The 13,697-nt window shown below is 37.9% G+C and overlaps 1 protein-coding gene across 1 annotated transcript; it reads left to right on the top strand.

Annotated features, from left to right (window-relative positions):
- Positions 1 to 544: 544 nt before the first annotated feature.
- Positions 545 to 7,886, top strand: LOC100550377 (putative N-acetylated-alpha-linked acidic dipeptidase; the record flags this gene model as incomplete). The annotated part of the gene is made up of 9 exons (XM_019612106.1): positions 545 to 652; positions 912 to 975; positions 1,509 to 1,576; positions 2,848 to 2,939; positions 3,729 to 3,819; positions 4,605 to 4,869; positions 4,962 to 5,043; positions 6,338 to 6,430; positions 7,431 to 7,886. Coding segments are annotated over 9 exons (1,053 nt in total), but the record flags the coding sequence as incomplete, so codon positions are not given.
- Positions 7,887 to 13,697: the final 5,811 nt, after the last annotated feature.

Here is a 13,697-nt window from a genome sequence, read left to right as displayed (position 1 = left end):
AAAAAAAAAAAGTTGTAAGGGGGCAAATGACTGAAAGATTCCAGTATCCTCAAACTTTGTGCAAAGTTAGAGAGGCAAGGCAATAAAGCCTGCTGCATTCAGCCTGGGTTTGAATGAACTGCAGAACTTCAAGTGAAATAACTTTGTTTTGAAGATGATCTAGGTATGGAAATCTGATATTTGTGAAACAAATCAAAGAAATTGAGTACTAGACGTGACAACTTTCCAAATACAGCTTTTTGTTAAAGTACAATCGATTTACAGTGTGCACGAAGTTGAAATGAGCAGATAGAAAAGCTTTCTTTCAAGAATTTATGCACAGACATTCTTTTTTCTTGTTCAGTTTTAAATTTGAGAAAACTTTGTTGAGAGGAGAAAAAGTGTACATTTTTGGCATGATATTAAAGTGGATATGAGATTGCTAAAAAATAATAAAGCCTTATTAGATTAGAGAGAAAATTATGTTTAAAGTTCCTCTTTTTCCACAAATCGAGATAAAAGATGAACACCTCAGAAATGACATGAGCTGTTTTTATTGTGGTAATACACTTTTTATGGTCTTACTGCAGGATGGAGACCACGGAGAACAGTGATATTTGCAAGCTGGGATGCAGAGGAATTTGGCTTGCTAGGATCAACAGAGTGGGCTGAGGTAAACTGATGTGGCTACAAGACAAGTCTTCACAATGGCAGATCTTTAAGAAATCTGTTTAAGAAAGCAGCACTTCCTCTCTCAGTTGCTCTCTGTCTATCTTACATATGCACAGTTTTCCTTACAGACTCCCCAAGGTAGATCTACTCAGTGCAGTAGATCATATGACCTTACCTGAAACAGCTGTTACTTCTGTGGTCAGAAAAATTGTTCTGAGGAGAGAAGTTCATCAACATTTTCTTTCTCTTTTCCTTCTCAGGAAAATGCCAAACTATTGCAATCACGAGGAGTGGCTTATATCAATGCAGATTCTTCCATTGAAGGTATATTGTTTTAGCTTGCATTTTATAGAAATAGAGATGTATTTATGGATGACTGGGAGGCAGCTTGACTTAGAAATCTGTGAAAGCCTGAGCATGATAATGTTGTTGAGTTAATGTAATAGTGAGTGTGGAAGGAAATGGTGACCCAGAATTGTAAAGCATCCTTCAGATATTCCATTCCTGTTGCTTTAGGGAAGAAATGCGTTATAGCAGCTACATTATTTGGGGAGTCATGGTGAGCAACAATTGTTGTGCCTCTGTCAGCAGTTCTGTAGCAACTCAGTAGGGTCTACATCCCTCTCATAATGTTTGTAATCAGCATAGGGGCATAAGAAAAGCTCTTATGGTTGCTTAAGAAGTTGGTCTATAATTCATCCTAACTAGCTCAAAGGAGAAGAGCCCCTCTGCAGGAAGAATCAGCTTGTTCCTTGTAGCGTGTGTAATTTTCTAATGTCTTTCTTATTAACTGATAATGGCACAAGGCTTTGGCTGAACTTCCTTCTTCATATGAATATTTTTGTTCTGTTTTTCAGGAAACTATACACTAAGAGTGGATTGCACACCACTGATGTACAAACTGGTGTACAGTGTGACCAAAGAGGTAATATTGCTTTAAGTTTTTAGCCACAGCATTCACTATTTATTTACTAGATAGGACTTAGTGTATAAAATATGATGTCATGTTGCTTTCTTTTCTACCAAGGTAAAGGAAGTATAGTAACTCAATGTAAGCATTTTCTGGCAATTGAAAGACAACAAATACAATTTAACTGTGTTAAATTTAGATACCCAGTTAAAGATATCTGGATGTATGGAACTGTGGAAGAGCTGATCACCTGCAGTTCCCATGGTAACTTGTGCTAAATGTGGGAGTTCAGAACTGCAGAAAATCAGGTCATTAGAGCCTCACTTTGCACACCAGAGCCATCATTAAATTGTTGACCTAAATACCAGTAAACATGGTTGCATAACCCTTCCTTGAGCTGGAAAGCAGCAACAAAGGCTGATTAACACATGTTACTAGACCCTGTTGGTAGCTGGTGTCTGAAGAGATCACTCATGAGGAAGGAGGTTCTGTAACCCCATCCAAAATTAACCTGTGGCAGAAAATGTTAACATGCTTCTTTAAGCTGTTAGCTCCATGTCCATATAGCCAAGCGTATTTTATTTTGATTGCTATAATGGAGTCATTCTTAGAAATACATTAAAACAAAAATAGAGAGTAAAAAAATTTAATACAGTAAAAGCAATGAAACCTCAGCTGCCTGTCAGTGAAAACAAAGCTGAAAAATATACAGTCTTTATTGTGCTCAGTAATCTTGGAAGCTGTCTGAAAACAGTGATAGGAATGAACTAGATAATACTTGTATACCTCTGTAGCAGTAATATTGATGGAAGCACTCAGTGCTGCACACTTTGTCCTTCTAAGATCACTAAAACTTCCCTGGAAATCCTTTTTGAACTGAAACAAGGAAAAAAACAATTGTAAATTAAACCAAGACAGAATTGTTTGAAATTTCCTGCCAATTAAAGCAAGAAGCTTTTTTTTTTCCATAATATTCTAGTATTTAAATTAAATGACTGAACATCTCATTAAAAGTATCAGAAGGTAAATACTGACATAAAATGTTTTGCTTTTCTTGTGTTTTCTTTCATTTAAAGTTACTTATTTTTAGCAAATAAAATATTCCTTTGAAAAATGTGCATTTAAAAGTTTGAACTGGAAATGTAGAAAGGATAAGGGATTAAGACTTCTATTTATTAATTGTCCTAAGCCATAGGCTTTAAGTGATGGCCAGTTTTAGTTTCATTGACTGGTAATATTTAACACTGTACCTTTTGTCTTTTTTTTGTGCAATATATATTTTCTAGATACCAAGTCCTGATGAAGGGTTTGAAGGAAAATCTCTTTATGAGAGCTGGTATAAAAAAAATCCATCAACAGAATATAAAGAGGTCCCCAGGTAAGTGACAAAAGAAAATGAAGGCAATGCCAGAACTTACTGCAGCTTGTAGTTGTAGTTAAAGAAATACCCACTGAAAAACTGAGCACTTGAATGAAACAGCGTGATTTTCAACAGATACAGATTTCAGAGTTTGATTGCCACTGATACGGTATCATACAACACTTATATGAACTTGGACTTGTAGCATCAACAGGAGGTTTTGTAAGTTAAAAGTAGTGTTGGCGTAGTTTAGAGATGCAGACATATAAAAGTAGTATGTGAAAGCCAGTGGCAGGAGCACTAGATGATAACACAATAGCATTCCCTTGCAGTTTCTTCCGGTTTCCTAGCAGGGCTCTAAATTTCTGTGGCTACGGAGCACACCAAGCAGGTTTTTGTAATACTGTCCTTCAGAATTTACTGAATCTAAGAAACTGATTCTCTTATGTGAAGCCATGCTAGTACTGTTATGTTTTTTCTCAGTTGAGAGACTGGAAATAATGCAAGTTTAGCAGGAAGAAGGTATTTTGGTCTTCTTAATTATTAAAGGCAGTGAGTTAAATTTTTCCCTTCAATGTTTTCTCTGCACTGGCTCTGTCCTCCTGAGAGTACAGTTATTGGTAGGAGATGAATACAATGCAGGGCTTTCAGGGAATCTGTGGTGTACTGAAAGAAAGAACATGCTAGGGAAAGATCATGTAGTGACTGTAACGGGAGAATAAATAGCTATCTCAGCACTTGGAAACAAACTGGAAAATGTATTTTGAGTATTGTCACTCAAGGCATTTTCTTTTTTCTTGTTAAAAGAATAAATAAACTGGGTTCTGGCAATGACTTTGAGGTCTTTTTTCAACGTCTTGGCATTGCTTCAGGCAGAGCACGTTACAGTAAAAACTGGGTAAGTCTGCATCTTAGTAATTCTATCTCCCTTGCAGTTGCCTGAATAATAAGTGTAAATGAGCCATTCACAGTGGTAGCTTTTTGGAATAGTTCAGTTTACTGTGTTAGAGTGGAGTCTCAGTTCCTAACTGGAACTCTATATGCTACTATGTTACAAATACTTAATAAACAGGAATTGTCAGCCTGGTGTCAATCAGACAAGAGAAGAGGAATTTTATTTGGAGTAAGTGGATGTACTCAAAATTACTTATGGTTCAGGAAGGGTTCAGTGGCTTATGATGTCTTTTAAATGAATTTTATGGCTTATGAAGTTTTGAATTCAGCAGTTTTGTGAAGAATATAGGGTCGACTCTGGTTCTTGGTATGAAAACAACTGAGAAGTGTTTGAGAAGCAATCTATTAAATTTAGTCTTTTCCTGTGAAAAAACATAGCCAAAGACGTAAACAGAAATAACTGTTGAGATCCAAAGAGAGGAAGGGCAAATTCACATTAATTTAGAAAACTAGAAGTTGTGTCTGTTCTTGGCTACTTTCTTTAGGTCCACCAGGTCATTGGAAAGAGCATCTCCAGGTAACCACTTCATCATAAGCTGATGTCTAAGAGCTAGCTCCACCACTGAGCAGTTCTTCCCATGTGATTGTCCATAGCGGCTACAGAGTAGTATTGTGACCTGAACACTTCACTTTACTGTGCCTTAAATCCTACAGCCAAGGTTTTCAAACAAACATAAAGTATCTGTGGCTGATTTGAATAATGAATTTGTTTGATTTTGTTTGTTTCAGAATGTAGAAAAATATAGCAGCTATCCAGTTTACCACAGTGTGTATGAAACCTATGAAATTGTGGAAAGATTTTATGATCCCTCTTTCAAGAATCATCTGACAGTAGCTCAGGTACGGGGAGGGCTGGTGTTTGAATTGGCCAACTCTATTCTGCTTCCTTTTGACTGTAGAGATTATGCATCAGCTCTGAGCAACTATGCTCATATCATCTATAATATGTCAAGGAATCATGAGGAAGAACTGGCAGCATACAATGTATCCTTCGGTAGGTATAATCTTTTAATTCCTCTGTTAATTGTAGTGATGCCTTATTTTAATTTATAAGCGTTCCAATTCCTTTCTTTCTGCTCCCTTCAGATGCTCTCTTTTCAGCTGTGAAGAATTTTACAGAAGTTGCCCATAGATTTCATGATAGACTGCAACAAATAGATATCAACAAGTAAGTTTAACTGTTTTTCAACCAAATCTTCGTAGGGCTCAGAGGGTATTGTCTTCACTTGCATTTAGTCCCCTGAATAACCATGATGACAAATAACAGGTGGTCATTTGAAGTCCTTATGGGCTCTTGTCTTTAAGGATCTGATTATTCTGAGAAACAGAATATGAAAGTGTTGAACTAGTGGACATCAGAGAGACACTGGAGAGCCTGGAAATCTAGCCATTTTCACTTTGAAAAGTATCCAAGGTAATGAATGTCAGTTCTGCTCAGGAGAAGCACTTGGATGGTGCATGATTGTGACACAAAACTGTACTTCCTTTTATATATATGTAGACATATGTTACATTTCATGGGAAGAATTGAGCTTAGCCAAAGGCTTGCCCTTGTGGAATACTAAGAATAAAAGCCCTATTTGTAATAGTGGCAACTTTGAAGAGAGATAAATTTATGTAAAATATTAGATTTATGACATATTGCATATATGAGACATTTTTCTGGGCTTCATATTTCTATGGTGCTTATATCATGTTATTTGAAAAAAGGTTAGTTGGCATAAGCAGAAAAAATGACTTTTAAGCTAGAATGTAATTCATTTTCTGTTTTGTGCTCCATTTGCAAATCATGACTTCCCTCTTCTGCCTTAGTTATTTTGATTTTGTAACTCCTGTCAGATACCAAGCTTATACAGTTGTAAATTTCAATGTATTTGTTTTCCTGAATCACTAACATGTGTCGGTAAACATAGCTGAAGTTTCAAAGTAAATATAGAAGAAAATACTTTACCATTAATCTTTGTGACTCAGTAACATGTCTTGATAATTCTGCAGCACAGTAGCAAATGAGAATCATTTTACTGATGATTGACCTAAATCTAAACATTATTTTTCACCCAGAGGGTGGTGACACACTGGAACAGGTTGCCCAAGGAGGCTGTGGATGCCCCATCCCTGGAGGCATTCAAGGTCAGGCTGGATGTGGCTCTGGGCAGCCTGCTCTGGTGGTTGGTGACCCTGCACGTAGCAGGGGGGTTGAAACTAGGTGATCATTGTGGTCCTTTTCAACCCAAGCCATTCTATGATTCTATGATTTATACACCAGACTGTCTCACAGTATAGAATAGCATAATTTGCTCGTGCAGGTTAGTTGTCATGGTCTGTCTTCTGTGGGCTATGGTTCAAGTTCAACATCCTGGATCTACTGTCCTTCATATATCCAGAGCTCTATACATCTCATGGCATGGAAGGAGTAAGCAAAAAACTGTAGCTGATGTATTCTTTTGTTGTTTTCTTTTTAGCCTGCTTGCTGTTAGATCGTTAAATGATCAAGTCATGTTTCTAGAAAGGGCTTTCATCGATCCACTTGGTTTACCTGGAAGGCCATTTTATAGGTAAGTAAGGGTTATTTTTCACTTTCTGCCTGAAATACTATATGAGAATTTCTTTGTAATTTATGGATCTCTAAATGAAATTGTAATGACTTTATTGAACATAGTAAAAGTCCATTAAATAGGAAAAGTAAGATTGAAAAGGAAACAGTGCTAGGGAAAACTTCGCTGACAGACTCTATACACAGTGAGTCTTGCTGTAAGCATATTCAAATCAAAAAAATCCATTTACATTGATCTTAGTGGGCTTCTAAACAGATCAAAAAGTTTGGCTCTGGTCCCAGTGCAAATTCTCTGGTAAAAAATCTTTAGGAAGCTGTGATTTGGAATGACATAGGGTATACTGGAAACATCTAAAATTTGACTCATCGTAGCAGAACAGGCATGCTAGCAAATACATTATAGAGGGCAGTCCTCCAGCAGCAGTGAATTCACTAGTTCTCTCTTCCAGTTCAAAAAATAAATTTTGTTGGAGAGGCAAAATAGCCAAATTGAGCTTAGCTTTTTCATCCTTTTACTATTTTGTATTCTGAACAGTAATCTTTCCAATAAAAAGTAACTATAGAAGGAGAATGTAAGATTTACAATCCTCTCTCTCATGACTTCTGATTAAAAATCTCTTGAGAACAGCCTGTTGTTAGAACATTAACTATCATACCTCAGAGCATGCCTGTATCTGTCAAAGACTGTGTATATCTGTGAGAAAAGATGCTGGCTCTTTTTTTCTTTTTTTAATCTTTCTCTTTCTTCTGATATGAGGGAAAGGGAAATGCTTTAGTCAGTTTTATCTCAAGACTTCCTAGCTACAAAGTCGTTGAATTTGCATGGAGTAATGTAGCTCGTTTAATTTTCTTTCTTCATAGACTGTAGGCATTGTGGCTTTAATGACAATCTTTATTTACACCTTCAGTGTCAAGAATTTGACAAAGAATGTAGAAACACCAGATTTATTCAGAAAAAAATATTTTCCTATTACAGAATATTTTTTTCCCCTTAATTACAGACACGTTATCTTTGCTCCAAGCAGCCATAACAAGTATGCAGGAGAATCATTCCCAGGGATCTATGATGCCATGTTTGACATTAAAAACAAAGCTGATCAAGATGAAGCCTGGAAAGAAGTTAAGAGGCAGATCTCCATTGCAGCCTTCACTGTACAGGCAGCAGCAGGAACACTGAAAGAAGTAGCATAAATATCTGCGTTACCATCAGTGAAGACTATGTCTTAACAGTGTGCAGAAGCCTCAAAACCAGAACATTTGAAAACACTAAGACAATTACTAGAAGTGCCACAAAACCCAAACAGTCTTGTTCTTTGCAATTATTATAACCAAGTGGAATGCACTTAGCAGTGTTAACAAGGTAATGATGTATTACATAAATTCTGGATAATGGATGCATTATACAAATTCTGAAGTGAGAGTCTACATTAAAATTTATATATTTTCTCTGCTTCATATTTTAAGAATCTCTAACCACTGGATTTATTTTCAGAGCTTTCAATTCTGCTTGCTTATTTTTTTTATCTTTGTATTTTTTACCTTTGAGTTGTGATTTGTACTCTGTGATTGTCTTTTTGCTTTCCTTTTACATGAAGATTCAAGTAGAAAGATGGGAAAACTGTCATATATTGTATGAGGAATGTATTACGATCGTATCACAGTTTGAGCTGCCAGCCCAAAATACTCATCCATGATGTCCTTCTTCCACATGCTAAGTCTTTCAGCTGTTTGCAGATAGATTTAAGCAAGATTTCTAGTCACTGGAGAGAAAATAAGGTGATACATCTTATCAGAAAGATAATGATCTCACAAAACATGTCTTTCAAGATGAAGACCTGGTTTTATACTTTCATCCTAAACATACCTATGTTGCATCGTGGCCATATCTCAGCATTCTTCATATTAAGACAATTAGAAGAAAAGAAAATTCATCATATCCCTCATGTGAAAGTTTACTAAATTATTAAAACCGCCATAGAACCTGTATTTCTGATTTTGGCATGCAGCTTACTCTTACACCAAGCTGCTAGAAGGGACAACTGAAATCGGATGGAGAAGACTCAGAAAACCAGGTCAATTCATCTGACAGTCTGCCACTGCAGGAATTCAATATTTCTGTGAAATTTGATTTGTTATTTCATCTGAGTCCTCTATCATTTCTTAGAATATTCATCTGTCATCTGGTGGATTTCAGTGTAGTGAAAGATTTTTTATTTTCCGTAACAATTAATTTATTCTTAATAACTCTTCTTTTCACATTAAAACCCTTTATTGTTAGATCATTTTACTTGGCAGCTAGTCTTTCTCAAAATAATCCAGTTTATCAGGTAATGGGAAGTGCTCTTGCAACCACAGTTGTTACCCAGTTATTTACACATTTTTATGGAATTGATTAAAGCTGGAATAAGAGCATGAAGACACGTTCTCCAAAATCAAGTTGTGTGGATGGGAGGCAGTGCTGTCTTAGTTTTATCACGGCTGTCTGCTCCACTGCTCCTTTTGTCAATGAAGCGATGAATCATGATGTTCTATGGTCCAATTCTTGCAAAATTAGTGAGGTTAGTTTAGGTCATCAATTAAGTTAACCTATAGGATTTTGTGTTTGAAGATCTCTTCCAGTTGAACTCTCCTCTCCTCTCCTCTCCTCTCCTCTCCTCTCCTCTCCTCTCCTCTCCTCTCCTCTCCTCTCCTCTCCTCTCCTCTCCTCTCCTCTCCTCTCCTTTTCTTCCTCTCCTCTTCTCTCATTCTATTCTATTCTGGATTATCAGTTATAACAAATGAGCAAAAAATGAACAGTTTTGTGTGCACTGAGAAATGGCATTTCACATTACTCATTTACTAGGAGGACAGTAAGAAACACAGGTCACGTGACATTTATGAATGAAGTCAAGCCAACTGGCACGTGCCAGCAAATGAAGCATTCAGTTCCTATCAGCCTAGTGGCAAAACAACAGTTAAACAAACAATAAATAAGCATTCTGAGCCCTATCTGTTAATATGTTCTTGAGAACTTTGTAACTTTACTGACAAATATTTCCAGTTCAGTGATTGTTAGAGCTCAAAAAACAGCCTGAACCAGGCACATGCACAAGGAGATATATCTTATGAGCAGGTCTCCTAAGACACACTGTTAGAAGCCAGGTAGAGGAACAGATAGTTTTTAAGCATCTGTACTCAGCTGGATCTCTTGGTGTAGCTCAGGTGTATAGCTGTTAGCTAACTGAAGCCCTGAGTGTGGAATCAGGGAGTGGTTGGTGTGTAAACTGAGTTCAGGTTGAAATGGAGCCCTGAAGGTCATCTAGTCCAACCCCACTGTTGTGGGCAGGGATACTTTTCACTAGATCAAGCTGCCCATGGCTCCCTTCCAGCTTGGCCTTCCAGGGATGGGACATCCATAGCTTCTCTGGGCAACCTTTTCCAGTGCCTCACCACCCTCATCCTAAAGGATTCCTTCCTTACATCTAATCAAAAGAGCATAAGTCTTTTTTGTTGGACTTCTACAGTGAGCCACTTTTAATGCTACCAACTGCTGTTGACCAGATTAACCATTTTGACTCTTAAGCTTTGATATTAATCCACAATAATTGGCCAAGAAGGACTGTTAATTTTTTTTAAACTGGTTGTCAATAGGAATAAAAAAGAAAATGTGTTGAATTTACAGTTAGTTTACTGGTTGTCTAACATGAGCAAGTTGTTCATGTAACTACAGATGTTTTCAGCTGGAGATGACCAATAGGAGAATCGTTTACTGTAACCAACCTTCAGAGCTTTGTTCTCTAAATATGCTGTAATGACTACTTGGAAGAAATAACATTGTACTTCTAGACAGCTCCTTGCATGGTCCTTGCAAACACTCATTTGTTTTTGATGGTTACAGCAGACAAATTCATTATGTCATTGATTCAAATACAGCAGTAGCTGACTTAAATAGAAGTCAAGAGATTAAAAGTGTTAAGTAAGCAGAAGGAGGAACCTCAGGCATTATTAAGAGAAACGAAAAAAAAGTATTTTTTTTAAAGAAAGTACATCTTCTCATATGTCATTAAACTGAATGCTGTCAAGATTTTCCAAAGAAGTCCATATGACCATACTGTGCACTGTACAGTACAAATGAATGTGTTGGAAAAGTAGAACCTATACTTGTATTAAAATTAATCCTTGATGTCAATGTTAGAGCAGTCCCTGGTAGTCAAGATCTTTGAGATTTTGTGCTTGTCTCTCTATATGTAAGCTGTTTGAAATTTGCAGCTGAATCACAGACAGTAGTGTGGTGGAGCAGAGTAGCTGACTCTAAGCAGCTGCAGTCAGAGTGTGTGTCATTCTTTCATGTGACTCACAGCAGGTCCTGAGGGTAGGGGACTGCAAGGCATAGAGCAACATCATTCAATCAGAGGATTGTAGGGTAATTCAGGCTGGAAGATACATCAGAGGTCTGTAGCGCAAATTGCTGTTCGAAGCAGGATCAGCTCTGAGGGCAGATCAGATTGCACAGGGCTTCATCTAGTCTGGTCTTAAAGAACTCCAAGGACAGAGACTGCATAACCAGTCTGTGTAACGTGTACCAGTGCTTCATTCTGTAATGAAGAAAAGCTTTTGCTTCAGTTGATGCCAACTGTTCTTCATGTTATTTCTTGAAAGACTTTTTGTAGACACCATTAGGTTGTTTCTGGTTTATGCTTAACGTGCATTCTTTACTCTTTCTACCTCACTTGGTTTATTCCTATTGTAGAAGAAAGGATCAAAGTCTGCAAGCTGAACTTAGCTGCCAGTAATGTAAACTTTATCTGAAACCTGATAAGGGACTTCTGAAGTTCAAGATAGCAGTCTCCAACTCAAGGCATCAAAATCTGCTGCCCTTTTAATCTAGCAGTCAGACAGATTGCAGAGGCCATGAGAGGAAGAACTCTGGGGAGACTGTGAAACTGGCAGAGTCAGAAGGGATCTGTTGACTTGAAATTGCAGTTGAGCATTCCTTGACTGCTAAATAAGATGCTCAGTGAGATCTATGCGTTTCTGTTTGGAGCAGCTTCTTCTACCTCCTCTCAGATGTGATTTTCCATTCCAGGCATGCTGTACTTCAGCTCTCACCGTGTCAGGCTCATTTTTCTCTGGCTTCAGTTATTCTTAGATGTTTTAGCATAGTCAAGACATGCCAATACAACTTTGGCTTTGTGATTTAGTAATGTCTCTTGTGGGCTACTCAGGGCATGTATCAGGAAGTAGCAAATGTGCGGGACACAGACTGCATTTCTTATGCTGCATTCTTTAGAATTGGTAGTATAAGCAAGGAAGAGAAAGTAAGGGAATTAAAGAAATAGAAAATGATGGGGATGAGAGTGATAAGAAAATGAGCAGCAAAAAATACTAAAGAGAACCCCCTCTTCCAGCTTAGGCAGTGAGGAAAATGAAAGTGGGTACAGGAGCCATCATTCCCTTTCCCTTCTCTTGAAAAACAAGCCACTGCCTCTGCACACTCTGTAAGAATCATCTATGTTTCTGCACCTTGTTCCCCCTTCCAGAAGGGAAGATAGCAGCAGCTATAAATTCTCTTATCAAGCGTAAACTCCTGTTTCTCTTACATGAATGGAACTTATTTGGCCTTTAAACGTCGTTCTTCTCATCTTCCTACCAAATGTGTAGATGAGACAGCTAATGTATACTCTTACAACGTATCAGCAAGCATTTCAATTCTATGTATAATAGATATGGTCCAGGAGAGCCAGCAACAAATGTTAAGTAGTAATGTCACTCCTTGAACTGGTCTCCACAGCACACCAAGATTATTGGAGGCAAAGATTCATACTATGGTATGTTTGCATTTAAATGAAACATACTGTACTCTGCCTGTGGCCAAACCATGGAGTCTAAGAACATGCCACAGGTAACAACTAATAGTATTGGAGCTTTGTCTTAAACTGTAGAAGCCACTTGATTACTGCTGTATTAAACACAAGTCCCTGTATAGCTGATATTGTGAAGATATAGAAAGATACAGAAATAAATGTATTTCGTATTGTCTCATTGTTACTATTCTTACCTTCTTCCTGCACTGATGTTACTATCATGTGAGATCTAATTTAGGCATTCATCCCCAAAAGCCCTTGTCACTTTGCTGTCTATTATGTGCCAATCCCACACCTGTGGTGCTATATAAATGCCAATAATACGCCAATATGCTCATTTGTTATATTTTCTGTAGGTGGAAATCCATCTGGTTTGTGTATGTCAAGTGAGATGGTGTGAAAAGGCCTTGCAGTTCAGGATTTGTGATGGTTTATGAGCAGCTGGGAAACGACAGAAAAAAAAGAAAACTGGACTTGCTTATCATTCTTGCTTATTGTTTGAACAAAGACATCCAGCCATGTGGCCATATGCTCAAGTTCATGGCCTGGAGTGGAATAGAAGTCCCCAAGTCTTGCAACTCTTCTTCCATCTCTGGCCTTCTTGAAAGGCCCTTCCTACTGTGACTGGGATGCTAAGCAGCCTTTCTAGCTATTTCTGATTATTTTCCTCTTGGTACAGTCTGAGACACTTGAAGCACTTGGATACTTGATACTTGGAGCACTGCCATTTCTTTCACAGGATCTATCTCCTTTGGACCTTTGGGATTGAGCAGTAAGAACAACATGTATGTCTGGGTTCCCAGAAAAGCTTTCCTGCTTTCATCCTGAGAAGCTGTCTCATGGGCAGGCCCTCAGTTCCAGAAAGATCTGCCTTGGCTTCAGTGGCAGGGAGAGATATGCAGAGCCAGAGTAAGTTTCCACAAAAAGCCTTGGTTTTTCCCTGGGCTGAGGCTGCATCCTTTCCCACAAAATATTGATGAATTTGGTAGAATTAGACTGTCAAAACTAGATCCTAGGGACCTTGTAGTCCAAAACGTAAAAAGCTAAAGGATGTAGGAAATCCTTTGGCAACGTATCTAAATTGGAAAGTGACATCTGGAATTGTCCCCATTGGCTAATTTAAATCGTAGCCTGAACTGCTCTAAGTATTTATTGCTTGCCAACATAACCACAGATTACAAAGAGGAGCGATTCAGTGCTTCCTCAGTACAGAGACAGCAGTTTTCCCTTCCTCTTTTTCATTTTGTGGTCACTTCCACGGATTGTGGTTCAGCTTGAAACAGGAACTTTCAAAAGCAGAAAGTCCTGATAATTAGTAGAAAATGGTTTTAAAAATAATAGTTAAGCACTGCTTGCTGCACAGCCTTTGTTCTGATACACAGACTGTCCTGTGGGGAGGTTTGCTGTGCTCAGAAAATCCTCCCA

Source organism: Meleagris gallopavo, chromosome 1 (genome assembly GCF_000146605.3).
Source record: "Meleagris gallopavo isolate NT-WF06-2002-E0010 breed Aviagen turkey brand Nicholas breeding stock chromosome 1, Turkey_5.1, whole genome shotgun sequence".
Lineage (NCBI taxonomy): Eukaryota > Metazoa > Chordata > Aves > Galliformes > Phasianidae > Meleagris > Meleagris gallopavo.
The sequence above is the reverse complement of the archived record's forward strand: the minus strand, read 5'-3'. Positions and strand labels throughout refer to the sequence as shown.